The 19,264-nt window shown below is 40.9% G+C and overlaps 1 protein-coding gene and 1 long non-coding RNA gene across 3 annotated transcripts in view; one reads left to right on the plus strand and one right to left on the minus strand.

Annotated features, from left to right (window-relative positions):
* The window catches only part of LOC117467246 (ovarian cancer G-protein coupled receptor 1), a 58,737-nt gene that overhangs the window by 4,902 nt on the left and 34,571 nt on the right, over positions 1–19,264 (plus strand). For both annotated transcript variants that reach the window (XM_071207261.1, XM_034110765.2), the window contains exon 2: positions 18,342–18,611. In XM_071207261.1, coding sequence (XP_071063362.1) covers positions 18,513–18,611 — 99 coding nt within the window. In that variant the 5' untranslated portion in view covers positions 18,342–18,512. The remainder of the gene's footprint in view (positions 1–18,341; positions 18,612–19,264) is intronic.
* Positions 4,162–8,946, minus strand: LOC117467247 (uncharacterized). The gene is made up of 4 exons (XR_004554364.2): positions 8,864–8,946; positions 7,541–7,694; positions 7,278–7,351; positions 4,162–4,374 (listed from the first exon to the last, which is right to left on the minus strand). It is a non-coding gene; the product is annotated as an uncharacterized lncRNA (long non-coding RNA).

Raw genomic sequence — 19,264 nt, forward strand, 5'->3', positions numbered from 1 at the left:
GCTTCCTTGGACGCAGGATCAGAGTGGTGATTCCGGCCTGCGTTGTCCTCAGGATACGCAGGGAGTTTCCTGATCCGTGAAATGTCGATGTTGGGTTCAGACAACAATCACAAAAGCTTTTACATATAACGCTGGAAAAAACGGCATGTCTCATTAGCGTAGCGTAGCTTAGCTTACAGATCGATGATATCTGATCGTTCTTACAGACTACAATCACAAAAGCTTTTACATATAACGCTGGAAAAAACGGCACTTGCCTACAGAAGATTACGTTTGTTATTATAACTTACTCAATATGATTTTAGAGGATACAAAATACTAATAAATAGGAGAATAAATACTTGTGTTATCGCCTAGGGCGTGGCTTTACAGCCTTCACACAGATCGCCATTACGGCAGTATGTCTGAACATGTTAGCAAATGCCTGATAAAGACTGCGGAGCGTACAAAATAAAATGCTACAAAAATATATAAACACCTAACCGATTACTATTTGGGTTTGAGGCGACATTGATATGGCGAAGCTACATGCTACATGCTACAAGCTAGAGATAGCTTTATCAGGAAAAACACCACTAAATAAAAACTTACAGCTTCAAAATTGGATGTGTCCTCACTGGCCTGGTCCCGGATGGTTGGTATTGATCCCGGGTTTAGCATTACTTTGGAGGCATATCCGTGTTGGACTTGAGACAAGTTCATAAACATGCCCGTCGTAAAATGTTTGGAACACACAAACAGAAATCTGCCGTGGTCTTCTGGCACATGTCCCTTGTAAATGAAGGTCGAGCCACAGATTCATTTCTTTTTCAACTGATGGCATTGCATGCAGTCCCCTGTCCCGAGTCTTGCAGCCAACAACAGCACAACGTTTAACTATCTTAGACATCCTGGCAAGAGCAGGCAAAAACACAGATGTGGGTTGATTTAGCCTGCCGATAGCCTATATGCGAATGAGAGGTTTGGCAATGCACGTGGCCGTGGCTCATTCCCCTGATAGGTGGAGAGTTGACCAATAAGCCGAGGACTTCTCTGTGATAGTTATTACCATAGGAGGGCTTTAAGAAGGAAATATGAAATTACTTCTGTTTTTAAATCCTTGCTAAAGGAGGGAGTAATTGTTGCATGTTCGGACACCCAAGGTTCCACACACTGCTAAAGAGTTTAACATTGATTTTTAGGTGGACCAGAATTGAAGATGAGCTATGAAATGCATAGCAGAGCTACACAGATCCTAGTAATGTTTTGACACAGGTTAATAGTTATGTAGTTTAGTAGCAGTAGTACTCTAAGGAAGTGAGTTTTGTACCAAGTTTCAGGAAAGGTGTGAGGCAGAAGTCCCAATGAAAAGTTAGAACCATCTTGAAAATCATAGTTGAAATCGTGAATGAATAAGGAATGGCGCTCCGCATATGATATATTTTTGTAGATAAAGGGTACCCGCCTATGCTGAATTACCTCTGAAAAGACTCTGCAGAGCACGACATGGCCAAAAGACCGAGACCAAATGACCTTTGACCCTGACTGACAGTGTGACAAAAGCACTGTCCGTGACTGACTCTGGGGTGTACATGACCAAACCTGACGTGACAACCAGACGGTGTGAGTGTGAATGAATGCCGGCATGTGATCAGTGTAACTGCATGATTCTAAAACAATAACTAACCAAGCATGTTTTTGGACTAACATATTATTTTGGAGCTCCAAGGGAAATGAGAGGTTTCCTAAAAATTCCACAAAAGGGGAAACCGCACATGTGACCCGTTTCTAATCTACTTGATATTTTACTCCCACAGGAGTTGGCGGTTTGCAAATGTAAAACTCAAACTAAAATCTGAAGGACGGAGAGAAACACTTCTTTTCACTGAAGTGTTTACTGTGGAAATAATGATAATGGATGTAAAATTGTAAATAATGTTCGTTATGTCCCTAACCAATATTTACCTGACAGTTTTTTTTCTCCCTCCCCATCAAAGGGTTTTGTTACACATGAGTTCATGTGTAAAAAGGGGGGAGTGTGTATAATGTCAACATGGCTGTAAAATTCACAATTTAATCGGGCGGCGCCGAAGATACAACAGAGACGAATAGAAACACTATATACAAAGCTTGCAGCCTTCCCCTTTCTTCCAGCTCAATCCCGCTTCAGAGCCCACCCAGGGACGCCATGTTAGTGAATTCTAGAACCCTGAGGGCAGGAGAGACTGAAAAGAGTCAAGGGAAGCTTATAAAAGTTAACAGCATTTAATTACACAAAAGATGCGGTGGTGTACAAAATGAAATGTGCGAGTGGAGGCGCTCTCCTCATCCGACCGGTCAGTCCAGGTCAGCAGGTAGAAGAGGTCAATCCTTGGCTTGCTCTTCCTGTTGTCATCTGAGGTCTTCTCCTATTGGCCGGCGTCGTCGGCGGGCGGGTCCAATGCAATTCCTGCCTTGTTCTATTGTTAAATTACATCATTCTGGTGTCTGTGGTTATTTAAACTTTCCCTAATAAACGTTATTCAGCGGCAATACATGAGTGCTAAACCCAGTGTGCTCAGTGTACAACATGACATGTAATTTCACCGTTGATTCATGGTTTGAAAATAAAAGTATTAAGTTAAGTTAGTGAACTTCAGGTTTTTCAGAATAAAACTGATTTAAATTAAATAGTGTATTTAATTCAAATTACGCCATATCAACATTGATTTTAATTTCTAACAATAGACAGACATTGTTTTGATATAATAAATTAAGCATTATTGTTAGTTAAGCATGTCAGCCTGCTGCCCCACTTCTTGTCTCTCTCTAACTCATTGCAGATGGCTGCACTAAATAAAAGGGCTCAGAGAGGAAACCAGTTGTAAGATGTTTAAAGGTTCATTAAACATAATATATGCTTAAATGCATTTCAAAGAAGTTGTGTTGGAGTTTGTTTTATTCTACATTTTGACACCAAGATTTTTTGATTTTACTGCAAATCTATATCGGTTCCAAATATCGGTTATCGGTCTCCTTGATTACTAATAATCGTTATCGGTGTCGGCCTTGAAAAAGACATATCAGTCGATCCCTAATGCTGACCTACACTCTAAGAAATGATATGTTAGATTTACTTAATCTAGTTATGTCAACCGGTTGCACGTAACAAGGTTAAGTAAATAGGAAACAGACTAGTAAACTAATATTTACTTCTTGCATTTAAGTAAATCTTACCAAAGCATCTTAATTAAATGCTACATCATACATCAATGTTGTATTTGCTTAACACAGTTATGTTGAATTTACTTAAATTGTTGTTTTTACTTAACACAATGATGTTGTATTTACTTAAAAGTTCGCACTGATTATCTAACACAGTTAGGTTGTAATTACTTAACACAAATTAGTTCCATTTATGTTGTAGGATTGTGCTATTTGCACTTAACATAATTTAATCCAAATTGCTCTATCAATATAAGTAATTCAAATGACTACAACTCAGTAATTTGTATTCCCCTCATTTTATTTAAAATGTTCATTTTAGACAAAGGGCAGTAGTGTACACTTATAACATTGCATTTAGCAAACAACCATCTGAATTGCCACAACAAAAAAACACTTAACTCCAACAGCCAACAGTGGTAGGGGCAAATATTAGAATTTTAAAGCGCTTTGCGTAAAAAACCCACAGCTGCTGAATTTGACAGTGATGAGAAACAGAGTGATCTCAAGAAGTTAACATGTGGGCTCAAAAGCTACAACAATGACTTTTTAAATGCAACTTTACTATGAAGTATGGTGTTTTTTTACGTCTTTCCAAACACTTACATAATATTGCTCAAGCACATAATGTGTTACAGTACATCTTTGCCTCTTTTATACACATGAACATATGCCTTGAACTTTCAAAAGCAGAAACACAATTGTGTATGTCTCTCTCTCTGTGTGTGTGTGTGTGTGTGTGTGTGTGTGTGTGTGTGTGTGTGTGTGTGTGTGTGTGTGTGTGTGTGTGTGTGTGTGTGTGTGTGTGTGTGTGTGTGTGTGAGAGAATGTACCGAGATGGAAATGAACTGTCACAGTATTTTGTCCTTGGGATTACTCTTGTAATCTGTTTTTCGGAACCTGCACCTTGGTTGACAGTCTGTTGCCATCCAACCCCATCAATACTGTTTGAATGAATTCAAGTGTATGTTTCAGCTCCTTGGGGTAGCTCAGATTGAGGCTTTAAATCAGTCCAAGCAGTACTGCCCATCCATTTGCCAAGTATTTCAGCTCTCGCAGCACTCCAACACCTTCGATGATGACGCCAACATCCGCAAGTGGTTCCCCCGGGCTCTGCGCCTTCGTGTTTCACAAGATAGATTCCCATCCCAATACCATTGGCTCCATTTGTGTTGTTGCAAGTTCAACATCCTAAAGTGGGATTAGAACATAGTATACATGATTATCAGTATGAGAACTAGCCCTGACACACATCATTTTATAATATGAAACAAATGAGCAAATCCTTTTATTGGATCCATTGTAAATAAAATACATGTAGTTGTAAATGTACATGAACAATATTTTGCTTTTAATTTAAAGAGGACATATTATGCAAATGTTCAGGTTCAAATTAGTATGTAATGTCTCTACTTTAAAGAGTCCTCTCCTGCTGATGTTCAGGTGTATATCAGTATGTAGCGTCTCTACTTTAAAGAGTCCTCTCCTGCTGATGTTCAGGTGTATATCAGTATGTAGTGTCTCTACTTTAAAGAGTCCTCTCCTGCTGATGTTCAGGTGTATATCAGTATGTAGTGTCTCTACTTTAAAGAGTCCTCTCCTGCTGATGTTCAGGTGTATATCAGTACGTAGTGTCTCTACTTTAAAGAGTCCTCTCCTGCTGATGTTCAGGTGTATATCAGTATGTAGTGTCTCTACTTTAAAGAGTCCTCTCCTGCTGATGTTCAGGTGTATATCAGTACGTAGTGTCTCTACTTTAAAGAGTCCTCTCCTGCTGATGTTCAGGTGTATATCAGTATGTAGTGTCTCTACTTTATAGAGTCCTCTCCTGCTGATGTTCAGGTGTATATCAGTATGTAGTGTCTCTACTTTAAAGAGTCCTCTCCTGCTGATGTTCAGGTGTATATCAGTATGTAGTGTCTTTACTTTAAAGAATCCTCTCCTGCTGATGTTCAGGTGTATATCAGTATGTAGTATCTCTACTTTAAAGAGTCCTATCCTGCTGATGTTCAGGTGTATATCAGTATGTAGTGTCTCTACTTTAAAGAGTCCTCTCCTGCTGATGTTCAGGTGTATATCAGTATGTAGTGTCTCTACTTTAAAGAGTCCTCTCCTGCTGATGTTCAGGTGTGTATGTTCAGGTGTATATATATATATATATATATTAGGGCTGTCAGTCGATTAAAATATTTAATCGCAAATTAAACATTTTTTATCTGTTCTAAATGTACCTTAGAGGAATATTTTTCAAGTTTTTAATACTGTTATCAACATATGAGTGGACAAATATGCTTTATGCTAATGTTTATTATCATTTGAACAATGACAAATATTCTCATGAATATTAAACACAACAACCTCTGGAACCTCTCTCATACAATACAAATGGTGTGTGTGTGTGTGTGTGTGTGTGTGTGTGTGTGTGTGTGTGTGTGTGTGTGTGTGTGTGTGTGTGTGTTGGATCGTTGTGCAACTCAAGGCATATGCTCGAACGGGAGCTGCCTGGACGCTGCAATCATGAGTGTGCTGACTTTTCGTACAATGTCTCACTGTCTGCTTCCTGCATAAAGTGCAGTTGTGGCGAAATGTCGCTCCTCTGTTTTCATTTAAACAGCTCCTTATATCCGTTAGCGCAGCTAGCTAGCACCAGATGCTAACAACAACAATGCACGTAAGGTCTCTCTCTTGCACACACACACACACACACACACACACACACACACACACACACACACACACACACACACACACACACACACACACACACACACACACACACACACACACACACACACACACACACACACACACACACACACACACACACAACACACACACACACACACACACACACACACACACACACACACACACACACACACACATCACACACACACCACACATACACACACCCTCCCGGTCCTCCCAATAGCCAGTCGGTGCCTGCCCGTGAGCGTGGAAGTGTGGTCTGCCACAAGCGGGCGGCAGGAGCGGGGCTGTCAGCAGCATCAGCTTGTAGATGGTATTTTAAACTCGATGCGTTCTGAAACTACGGGGCAGCCGAGGAAACAAAATACACATGCGTTAATCGCGTTAAAATAATTAGTGGCGTTCATTTATTTTTATTATTAATTTTTTATATATTAACGCGTTAACTTGAGCAGCCCTAATATATATATATATATATATTAGGGCTGTCAAGTTAACGCGGAAAAAAGTAACGCCACTAATTATTTTAACGCGATTAACGCATTGAGTTTAAAATACCATCTACAAGCTGATGCTGACAGCCCCGCTCCTGCCGCTCGCTTGTGGCAGACCACACTTCCATGCTCACCGACTGGCTATTGGGAGGACCGGGAGGGTGTGTGTATGTGTGGCCCGAGCGAGCGAGAGAGACCTTACGTGCATTGTTGTTGTTAGCATCTGGTGCTAGCTAGCTGCGCTAACGGATATAAGGAGCTGTTTAAATGAAAACAGAGGAGCGACATTTCGCCACAACTGCGCCGAGCACTTGACTTTATGCAGGAAGCAGACAGCGGGACATTGGAGGAGAAGTCAGCACACTCAGTACAACATGATTGCAGCGTCCAGGCAGCTCCGTTCGAGCATATGCCTTGAGTTGCACATAGCTCCAACGATCCATCACACACACAACACACACACACACACACACACACACACACACACACACACACACACACACACACACACACACCACACACACAACACACACACACACACACACCATTTATTGAATGAGAGAGGTTCCCAGGTTGATTTGAGGCGAATATTTGTAATGTTTCAGAGGTTGTTGTTTAATATTCATGAGAATATTTGTCATTGTTCAAACGATAATAAACATTAGCATAACGCATATTTGTCCACTCATATGTTGATAAGAGTATTACAAACTTGAAAAATATTCCTCTAAGGTACATTTAGAACACATCACAAATGTGCGATTAATTTGCGATTAACTATGGACAATCATGCGATTAAATATTTAAATCGACTGACAGCCCTAATATATATATATATATATATACACACATATAGAGTATATCTCTGTGTTTGGCTATGTTTCAACTTACCAAATATTCCTTGATGAAGCTCTCGGAACTTTCATTCATGTAGACGCAGAGCGTCGTGTTTCAACTGTGGGATCCTGAGGGACAAACACATTTTCAAAATCGTCACACGAGAATACTGATTATGCTTGTGTGCTGATTTTTGGAAAGTCAAAGAAAGGGGGTCAGAGAGGTTAACATATATGTATATGAGGGACAACAAGAGAGAGATAAAGAGAATATGGTGTTGCAGTGCCCAAACTACACAATTGTATACAACTACATACCTTGTCCATGGCTGCCATGATCAGGCCCAAATTGCGTCCCGCGGTTCCCCTTCTTTTTGAAAACTTTCATCAGCTGAGACGAATGGCGATCCAGTTGAGACGTGAATGTAGGCAGCAGCGGAATGGTAGTGATGCGGGTGAATTCTGCGTTTACCTGCAACACATTGTGATACAGGTTAAAATGTTTTGTTTAAAGCTGTTGCATCTATAATAATATCCATCAAGTGTGATAGCAGAAAGGACAGGAGTTCATCTACTGGTGTAAACCAGATACTTCATAAACGAAATGGCGGTCAATATTAACAACATAGAAGCTACAACGCTTAATAATAATAACCTTCATTACGTGTTAGAGAAAGAACATAAGAAAGTTTGACAAAGATGAGGCTGTTAAATGGGCAGCGGAGCCGCTGTGTGTAGAAAGAGAGAGAGAGAGGGACGCTGAGCTCAGCTGCACCGTGCAGCTGATACGGAGCATAGAGAGAGAGAGAGCTGCAGTCCGCGGGGCTCGGCCTCGCCTCCTGTCCTCACAACTCTTATTAATCCGTTTACCAGAACATTGTTATTTGTTCCTACTCGGAACCGAGTTTTGCTTCCCAACCCTGCCACTGTGCTCCACTTCCCGCCCCGCCCCTGTCTCTAACGGCCCGTCCACACTACAGCTTTAAAAAAAAGCTTGGAGTTGGGCGCGTCCTTTTGTAAACTGAATTTATCTATAATTTGTCAATAAATAAATGAGAGCGAAAAACGTCACTTGTCCTCTGGACAAGTCAATTGATAGATCTACTTGTCTGATATTGTAAATAATATGTCCCGGATGGTGGGACTGTGCTTTTTCGCACATATTAAATTGTGCGATTGTTTCGATATTAAATTAATATCTTAAGCAGTGGTGGAAAAAGTACTCAGATCCTGTACTTAAGTAAAAGTATAAATACTCCATTACTTGTTATAGTCCCAAGTTCAAAATAATACTTAAGTGTCCACTTACAGTGGACACGTTTTTTCCCTCCTTTTAAAAAAAGTTAAGCTAACATTACTAATTATAACCACATCAAGCTAAAATCATGAAATACAAAACGATTGAGACTTCTACAGACAAAGCTTGAAATGTCACCTCTTTTGTGACATATTCTAACACTTTTAAGTGCAAGGGAACATCATAAAAGTGACCGTTAAGCTAGCTGTTAGCTAGGCTGCACCCGCTTTTCAAATCTATCATCAAAGTATACAGTTTGTAGCAGGGAAATCAAAAATACACATCAACTTTTGTATTTCAGAGACCGTTTGTGTTTAATATATGTTAATATTTAAGAAACTTACCATAAAATCGCAGGATGGCACAGGAAAGGGAAAAAATGCGGTTCAGTATCCACATCTCAGTCACAGGATCCAAATGACGCATGTCCCCGGTCTTACAGCGCATGTGCTGAGAAAGTACGCAAGCACTTTGGGACAATCAGTGCGTTTTAAATAACTTTACCATTTAAATACAACACAACATGGTAATGTAATCCCAAAACTTTGAACTTTTACATAAATGCAATTGAAGTCTCTTGATTTAATTGTAAAAAGTGCATTTACTTAGTAGTTTCAATATAAAAAAAGCAATTAATGCAAACAACATCCATATTTAATTTCTTAGAGTGTATATGAAAGTTAGTGCTCACCTTCTGAACCACATGCTGCAGACACATTGACTCTATAGGTTACTGCCACCGGCCAGTATTGGAGTGGAACCCATGGCATTGGCCTTATTAGCACCACGCTCTAACTATCAGCCGGCCTTCACTGAAAAAATGTTGACTTGAATTAAATGTATTATGTCAACACATTTCACATAACTGTATTAGGTTAGTTGAAAGCAAAAATATTTAGTTTAAAATACTGGGTTCAACTTAATATTATTCCTTTCTACTAACCTAATACAGTTATGTGAAATGTGTTGACATAATACATTTAATTCAAGTCAACGTTCCAGTTTTTCAGTGTTTTTGATGACTATCTTGAGCAAAAAAAGGAAAAGGACTTGAAATTGCCTTCAAAGTTCGGCCAGTTTGGGATGGTTGATCAGGTTTGATCAGATACAAGCTTGGATTTTGGTGGAAGAGTGATAGCTTGAAGATTAGACTGCTGACTTCAAATGTGAACGTTTGAAATGAATGCCCACTTCAAACTTATTTGGAGTAAAACTCCTTTCTATTTGCCATTGTTTGTATCATGCTCAAGTTGATGGGAAACTGTTCTTCCATGTTTGTTGGAGTCAGGCTGGAGCGTTCAACCACGAAGGGAATCGAACTTTGCTCAACTTTTGTGAACATACACTGCAGCTCAGACACATTGATTTAATATGTTACTGATACCGGCCACTATGGGGTTTAAACACATGCACTTTGTCCTTGGTTCAGCGAACTGAAAACTACAAGTGATCCGACTCATGAAGATAACTGAGATAGTATTAAATAAACAACGTATTGACAACTTCTAGCCTATTAAGTATTAATGCAGTTCCGGGAACTAAAGAGTTCCGATGAACTAAGTACTGGGAACTAAGTACGGCAAAGTACTTGGTGTGAAAGCGCCTAATGGGGAAAAGTATTTCTGGGCCCAGTGACGTCAAGGACTGATACGGAAATTGTAGTACCGCCGTTTGAACACAACGAATATTTTCATCAGAGTCCGGCGCACATCCTGGGGGCTTGTGCGGGACACACCAAGTAGGGCGACAGGACGCTCATCGACTGCCCGACATCTATTGACGACCGAAATCGGCTTGGTGTGTCAGGGCCTTTAGGCTAAATGTTTTAGAGCATTGCTATTGCTCTTAAACTCGTACAGCCTTTATATAAACAAAAATAACAAAATGAGAACTCAATACATTCTCATCACTGCCTCATTTTTTGAGTCAGGAAAACTTTATTGGCAATCTACATTCTCAGTTAGAGCTGAATGGAACTCCATCCCAACAACCAATACAGAACAACATTCAGGTTGTTAAGAACTGAGTTAAAGACATTGTGTTTATTATGACTCAGATCTGTCATCACTTTGTAATGCATACAGTCCTCTCTCTGTGCTGCTGTCACCTGTTGCTATCTGTGTTTATTTTAATTGGCATTCATCTATATTGCAAGATTGTATTAACTTTAAATTATTTAAAGTATTTAGTCAGCCACCAATTGTGCAAGTTCTCCCACTTAAAAAGATGAGAGAGGCCTGTCATTTTCATCCTAGGTATACCTCAACTATGAGAGACAAAATGAGAACAAAAATCCAGAAAATCACATTGTCTGATTTTTAAAGAATGTATTTGCAAATTATGGTGGAAAATAAGTATTTGGTCAATAACAAAAGTTCATCTCAATACTTTGTTATATACCCTTTGTTGGCAATGACAGAGGTCAAACGTTTTCTGTAAGTCTTCACAAGGTTTTCACACACTGTTGCTGGTATTCTGGCCATTCCTCCATGCAGATCTCCTCTAGAGCAGTGATGTTTTGGGGGCTGTCGCTGAGCAACACAGACTTTTAACTCCCTCCAAAGATTTTCTATGGGGTTGAGATCTGGAGACTGGCTAGGCCACTCCAGGACCTTGAAATGCTTCTTACGAAGCCACTCCTTCGTTGCCCGGGCGGTGTGTTTGGGATCATTGTCATGCTGAAAGACCCAGCCACGTTTCATCTTCAATGCCCTTGCTGATGGAAGGAGGTTGTCACTCAAAATCTCACGATACATGGCCCCATTCATTCTTTCCTTTACACGGATCAGTCGTCCTGGTCCCTCTGCAGACAAACAGCCCCAAAGCATGATGCTTCCACCCCCATGTTTCACAGTAGGTATGGTGTTCTTTGGATGCAACTCGGCATTCTTTCTCCTCCAAACACGCCTAGTTGAGTTTTTACCAAAAAGTTCTATTTTGGTTTCATCTGACCATATGACATTCTCCCAATCCTCTTCTGGATCATCTAAATGCTCTCTAACAAACTTCAGACGGGCCTGGACAAGGGTTTCCGCTAGGATTTTTTCTCGCCGGTCAAATGTCCGTGCAGAATTTATTTTACCGGACACATTTTAAACTTACCGGTCATATTTCAATAATAATAATAAGAGTTGTGTAGCAGAGTTTCCGTTGGCAGGTAATTACCGGACTATGAGCAGATATGCTTCAGTTTAAAACTCAGTTCACGGGGCTCATTTTTATATTGCTTCAGTTTATAATCGTAACAGATCGAAATATTCAGATTCATTTTTCAATAAATGATTCCACAAACAACAAACAACATAATTATTACATTCAAGCAAACTACTTGTAGTAGATAACGTACATTATTCAAACGTTTACATTAACTTTGAATAATAACACGGAGAGAAACGGATCCTCTCTTTTCCCCTCTCCCTCCCTCTCTCTCCTGACAGCCCGTCAGTTTCTCAAGCAGCTCCTGCAGCGCTAAACAGAGGGCGGGGCTTCAGGTGATTATGCAGAGCTGCGTGTCTCGGTCAGACTCAGCAGCTGATCTGATCTCTCTCTCGCTCCGGTTACACTTCACTCGCGTTTATGTCCATATCGATCAGATCCAGCTCTCCTGATCGGCCTTTATAGAGAGCACCGATCAAACTATTAAGAGTGAATATCGGCCGATAATGACCGGCGGCCGATCGATCGAAGCCTCCCTAATTATTACCAGACATTTTGACCGGCAAGTTTTGAATTTACCGGTTTTTAATAAATTGTACCAGCTAAAAACCGGTAATTACCGGCTAACGGAAACCCTGGCCTGGACATGTACTGGCTTAAGCAGGGGGACACGTCTGGCACTGCAGGATTTGAGTCCCTGGCGGCGTAGTGTGTTACTGATGGTAGCCTTTGTTACTTTGGTCCCAGCTCTCTGCAGGTCATGGACTCGGTCCCCCCGTGTGGTTCTGGGATCTTTGCTCACCGTTCTTGTGATCATTTTGACCCCACGGGGTGAGATCTTGCGTGGAGCCCCAGATCGAGGGAGATTATCAGTGGTCTTGCATGTCTTCCATTTTCTAATAATTGCTCCCACAGTTGATGTCTTCACACCAAGCTGCTTACCTATTGCAGATGCAGTCTTCCCAGCCTGGTGCAGGTCTACCATTTAGTTTCTGGTGTCCTTTGACAGCTCTTTGGTCTTGGCCATAGTGGAGTTTGGAGTGTGACTGTTTGAGGTTGTGGACAGGTGTCTTTATACTGATAACGAGTTCAAACAGGTGCCATTAATACAGTTAACGAGTGGAGGACAGAGGAGGCTCTTAAAGATCAAATGCAAAGTTTTTTTTATAATTGCCAGTAAAATCGAAATCATATAGCTACAACACTATCTAAGATATTGCAGTATTAAAATCGGAGATAATATGCGTCTGGCAATGCGAAATATTTATTTTGTTCAACCCCCAACACCAAGTCCGACGATTTATTTTCTCAGCCGCTCCTCCGCAAGATGGCGTCGTGTGACGTCAGAGTTGCCAAACAAACACACCCTGGCTTATCACTCACAGCGGCTCCCGCCGATAGTACAACTTAGTTTCGTCTATCATGTCTGATTCTGAGTCGGAGGCCACCCAATATCTGGAGCAGTGTGCGAACTATACCACGGTCTCCGGGGGAGCCGGGATTTTTTTGTGTGGGGGGGGGGGTAAATGTTGATCCGTGCATTAATAGCAACAGCACAGACATAGGCCTATTTTAAAGAGAAAATCTGTTGCACACGGGGTGGTGCCACAGGTCTACATTTACATGAAACGTCCCGATGGATCATGTTCATGTCAACAGATTTCCCGAGCATGTATGGGCTACCCAAACTTCGATCAACTTGATTATAAATAATCCACGGACCACCAACAGGCTACATTGTTTCACATAGGCTATAGCCTATTATGGCTGTAGCATACACAGAGCCGAACACACGCGATAAGAGCAGCCAGCGGCACCAACCATGAACAATATTAATAATACAGCTATAGCACAACACAACCCTCTCACTGCCTGGAGAGACGCGACGCCACACACACACAACACAACGATGCACATAGCTCTTCAGCCCCCAAGTTAACGTTAGCTGTCAAGTTAGCACTAGCACTGACCTTAGCTCCCTCCTCTCTCGGTTCTGTTGTAGCAGCAGTCACAACGTACGATGTGCTACCACCAGCGGGGGAGCATTTTGAATTGGGCCAGGAGGAATAATAGTGGATGTAATCCCTATTTAATGCATATTGTTCACACTTTTCCGTTATGAGTGGAGGAGCGATGAATGAGCTGCAGATAAACTTCAATGCTAACAGTGAATTAGCCCCGAGCGAAAAATGCTAACCTGTTACTGCACCGAAATCACTCCTAGTTCCCTTATTACTTATCCTAGCTCCACATCAAACACATTGTTTATGATCGTAAAGACACAGAATCTAACGGTGCCCACCTCTATAAGCAATACAACTTAATAAAACTGCAATTCCATTATCTGCTGTGCTCCGTGCGCTTTGAAATCTAATCAAAAGTTGTTTACCTCAATTCTTTGGCGTTTCTCCATCGCCCGGCTCTTTCGTTCTTCTCAACGTCGTATGCATCACACGCGAAGTGGTCAGAACACAACTTGCTCCATTTTGTCGGTTGCCAGCCAACACGATTCACTAAAATAATCAATTTTTGGCGGATGATTTGGTCTTTGGGAAATACATGGAAAACTCTCCCAGATCCCGCACCGTTCGTACAACAAAAAGCACAACAATAACCCATGTTAATTCCGTTTTCTTTTCGAAAAACATGTGACCGAGACTGCCGAGTCATATTTGGTCCAGAGACTGTTTGGCAACAGTGACGTCACGTGCGCGGAGGCTGCTGGGAATGTCATGTCAGAAATTCAGACGGCTTTGGGTCGAGTTTTGTATCACTAAAAAGCTTTTTTTCGGGTGTATTATCTCGATTAAAATAAAATAAAAAATATAGGCAGTCTTAAAAACAACATTTCTATAAAAATGTAGCATATTTGAAAGCTTTGCATTTGATCTTTAAAGAAGAAGTTACAGGTCTGTGAGAGCCAGACATCTTGTTTGTTTGTCGGTGACCAAATACTTATTTTACCGAGGAATTTACCAATTAATTCATTAAAAATCCTACAACGTGATTTCCTGGATTCTTTCCCCCCATTCTGTCTCTCATAGTTGAAGTGTACCTAGGATGAACAATACAGGCCTCTCATCTTTTTAAGTGGGAGAACTTGCACAATTGGTGGCTGACTAAATACTTTTTTGCCCCACTGTACGTATACCTATATTCGTTTTTAGGGTGACTTTGTCCCTGTTAAATAAACAAACCTATAAAGGAAATAAAAACAACGTGCTAAACTGTGATGAGCAGTGCACTTCATTGTAAGCTGTTATCTGTCTCACTCCGGTATGAAACTGGTGTTGCAATATATCAGATCAGAATGATCAGATGCTCTGAAGGCTCTCCTTCCTCATGATGGCCAAAGAGAGCAACAACATATTCACCTTGGACATAATAAATACACAGAGCTCACAAAATAAACAGATGTCCATGTTCTGACTGCTGTACAGTACAATAGAGTTTGAACAAGTTCAGTTCCAGGCAGCTACTGCACATAGATGTATCTTCCAGAGGAGCAGATCTGCCTTCACCAGCAGGATTTGTTCTAAAAACCTCTCCAAGCCCCTCTTCCTTCCAGAGCCATGAGTCCAGAGCTCAAGAACTTTCATCATTAGTGAGGAAAGTGTCTGCTGAACGCCTTGATCAAGACTTCATGTGGGAGGTGTGAACATGTGAGCTCCAGCAGTTAGGAAACGGCAACTCTGCTCCCCTCCAGAAATGACTCCTTCAGTAACACAGTGTGGAGGGGGGGGGGGGGGAGGAGTTAGTGGAAGCTTTGGTCACTGTATGGCTACTAGTGTTGGTCTGATTGATTCCATCAGTCTTTCTTTTAAAGGTTTGTTATTTCTCACAGTAGTGAAGGAAGTGCTTCTCTATAGAGAGCTACATCGTCTGTGGGCAGCCATGTGTTTCAGTGACTTCCTGTTCCTGCTTCAGTTGGGGATCACTGAGCCTGTAATTGGTTCAGATCCCTGTGTTTATCTCTGACAGAGTGCCCATACTCTGCCTCTTTATATTCTACTGTTTGTTTCTCCAAGCGTTGCATGCTGTGCAGCTTTTCGGAAGACGTGGTTACAATCTTTTGTTCCTGTGTCAACACCCTCAGGGTTATTTTGTATATTGTAAATTGTTTAATGTAAATTCCATGATTTATTTTATTTGAATTCCAAGTTGGATGAAATTGTTCACGGCTTCTTTATGACTGCATTACATCATCTCAGTGGGCTGTTTCATAGTCTCTCTTTGCTGTGTTAGTGTTTAGGGGGGGGGGGGGGATTGTCAACAGTGAAAGCACTGAATTAGGAGTGGGTCCATTTTCATGAGATACACGTGTAGAGCTGAACAGGAAGTGCATCTGTCATGGTTCCAGTTTTTGGTTTCCTCTTTTATTTTGAAAAGTCTTCTCTCCTTGTGTCATGTTATTGCCCTTATTAGTTGCACCTGTTCCCTATCAGGTATTTCTCTGTTAAATTAAAATAATAGGAAAGTCAATAACTAAAAAAAACCAGGAAACAGATAAACCAAAAAATGGGATTATGACAGAGATGTCTTGAAGTTCCTTCTCTGAATCCCCTCATTGAACATATACCGGCCTATCGCTCTGCAGTCTGACCCTCATCTGTTCATTGATTGGTCAGGGTTATTCAGCTGTACTGTCAGTGGGGGGGTGCTATACTGCACACAAATATGTATCCACCGCATAAATCATTTTCAGCCAAATGTGGTTCTTCTTCCTCCTGCGCTCCGTTCTTCTGAAGGAACTTTGATCTCTCTGCTGAGGGACAGAGAGGGGGGGGGGTGCTAAGAAAAGGGCATTTTATTGTATTTGTATTATAGCATGAAGGGACTACACATGCATGTTGTGACGTTCTTTCACAGATCTGTTTACCTTTGTCTCTGCAAACTGAATGTGTTTCCGTTGCTGTGACACATTGGTCAGGCTGTCGCAGGGTGTTGTTGAAACAGCATGTCTACCCCCCTGACTCACAGCTGCACGACATCAGCCCCCCGCTCACTGCTCTGTCGCCGAGCAAAAGGTGTGCAGAGCAGACATCTTTCTTACAGATCACATCTGGATGTTTGTGTATCATTTCTTCCGTTCCTCTGCCTGAATAAGGGTTACAATCATGGTTCAGCGTGACACTCCAGGAATGCCCAGAGAGAGAGTGATGGACGCAGATAGGATACTTGTGGCTGGAGTGTGTTGTGTGAAAATGGCTCTAAATGGCTTCTAGTGTGTCATTATGGAGCTATTCTAAATGGACCAGCATGCCAAGACCAATACATCTAGAGGAGATTATACTCAGAAGTATCACAGTACATTGACAGGATGCAGCGCTGCACTGAGATGCTTGCATAAATCTGTTTTATTTTCATTCAAATGTGTTATTGAAAGTAAAAACAGTGACGCTGAAACACTTACATACAGCACTGCACTACTGCATCACAATGAAATGGCAATGCCAGGAATATAAAGTAAGAAGAACACATTTCAGAAAATATTTTATTTGCAAATATGTTTTTTTATGTTGGCATCAGACAAAGTAAATGCACAGAGACCGATCTTCTTTCTGCGGGTTGATATGACTGCAAATGATCCTCCTTAGCAACGGTCATGTTATGCCTAGCAGCGGTGTGTTAGCAAGAATGAGCAACCTCTGAGATGTCCAAATTGACCAATCAGAATTGAATATTCATAATAAGGCAAACATTCTTGCTTGCAACCACTGGTGGAAAGTAAGCACATCTACTCGAGTTCTGTATTTCAGTACAATCTTATGTTACTTGTACTTTACTTGAGTATTTACTTTTTATGCTACTACATACATTTACTCTACAATTTGGAAGCACCACTGTCCTTTTACTCCACTACATTTATATGAGAAGAGTAGTAGTTACTTTGGAGATATATATTATTAATACAAAATATTAATAAACTGGATTAGATTTACCTTGCAGAAAAAAAAGCCATTCTGCATAATGAGTACTTTTATATTTTTAACTTTAAGTATATTTGATGCTACTACATTTTGACTTTAACTTAAGTGGTATTACAACTGGATAGTGAGCACTTCTTCCACCTGCTAAACATGTACATGATAGCATTCTGATTGTGAGCGTGTTAGCATGCTGATGTTAGCATTTAGCTCAAAGCCCTGTTGTGTGCTAGCTGCTAGCATAGCTTCAGAGCCAGGGTTGGTTTATGCTATAAAATAATAACTTCCTACGACATGTTCACCGACCTTTCTGATGGAATATAGTTATAGTGTATTTGTCTAGTTATGCTCTGATCAAAGGCTCCAGATTGTTCCAGGTGGATTTGAATCATTTCGCCCAACAACTTAAAAACATCCTCTTCTTTAATTAGCAATATTGAGTCCTCTAGTGACTCAGAGGAATTTCTGGACACACACTGACTGATCATTTATGACCAACTAGACCAGATTATATTTCAGTTTATTCAATAGTTTACAACACTGAGCTTATTCAAACAATAGTTTGAAAGATTACGGTCATTCTTTTGCTCATCCAAGTGAGGACTTTTACCGTGTAATACCCTTAATGTTACCATGTTAAGTGTGTGTCTGTGTTTGTGTAAGTATTTACATCCAGTTCAATCTAATATTTGATCAGATGTTTATAATCTCTGACAATATATGTGTCTGTGTTCCACAGCTCCACAAATGAAAGAGAAGAGAAACACTGACCCAGATGACGAGTTAGGCCATGGAGTGCTCCAACCGACATGAAGATGTGTCTGATTTGTTACATTTTAGTAGCATGCATGTCTTAAAACCTTCCTGTGGACATGCATGTTGAAGGTGGCGTGCGTGTGAGCGGGTAGTGATGGTGCTCAACATGTCTGAGGAGGAAGTGACCAACTGTACCATCAACCATAAAGTCCACCAGTACGTCTTCTCCAGTGTGTACATTCTGGTGCTCACGGTAAGTGTGTGTGCATCTTGAATACCTCCACACAAAAATGTTAAGGTGTGTGAATACTTAATAAAAGTGCAAAAGTAATCGTTGAGGTCGTAAACTGACATTTCCTCCTTCAATTCACCAATGTGCACGCTTTGATGATGTGTGTACGTTTTAGCATTAGCTGTTTTTTATTTGTCAGCACTGTAATAGAATTAGGACGAATGTTGCACTTACTGTAGCCTCAGCACTCTGTCAATTACTCTGTTTCGGTCACTTACCGCTCCCTAGTGAAATACAGGCGGGGAAATCCAAGCATCATTTGAAATGTTATACGGCGGCTGTTTGCGAAAGTGAAGTTCATCATCAAATTTAGACACAAACTCATTTAGAACATTTTGCCAATAAGTCCTAAAACCCGGAAATGATTGAACATTTTAGCTCTACCCGTTTGTTAAATCAATGTTTTCTTTTGGTTTGATGCTTTAAATAGATCTTAAGAGCTTTTAAGAGATGTTGTAAAGCGTGTATCTGCAGCAGCGGGTTGTAGCAGCGATGTTTGCAGTGAAGGACAGTTTGTTATCTAGGATCACATCCCAGATTCCTTGCAGTCTGAGTCGGGGAAACAACAGAGGTGCCGATGTTGATAGTCAGGTCAAGAGTGGGACAATCTTTTC

This window comes from Pseudochaenichthys georgianus, chromosome 22 (genome assembly GCF_902827115.2).
Source record: "Pseudochaenichthys georgianus chromosome 22, fPseGeo1.2, whole genome shotgun sequence".
In the NCBI taxonomy this organism is placed as follows: domain Eukaryota; kingdom Metazoa; phylum Chordata; class Actinopteri; order Perciformes; family Channichthyidae; genus Pseudochaenichthys; species Pseudochaenichthys georgianus.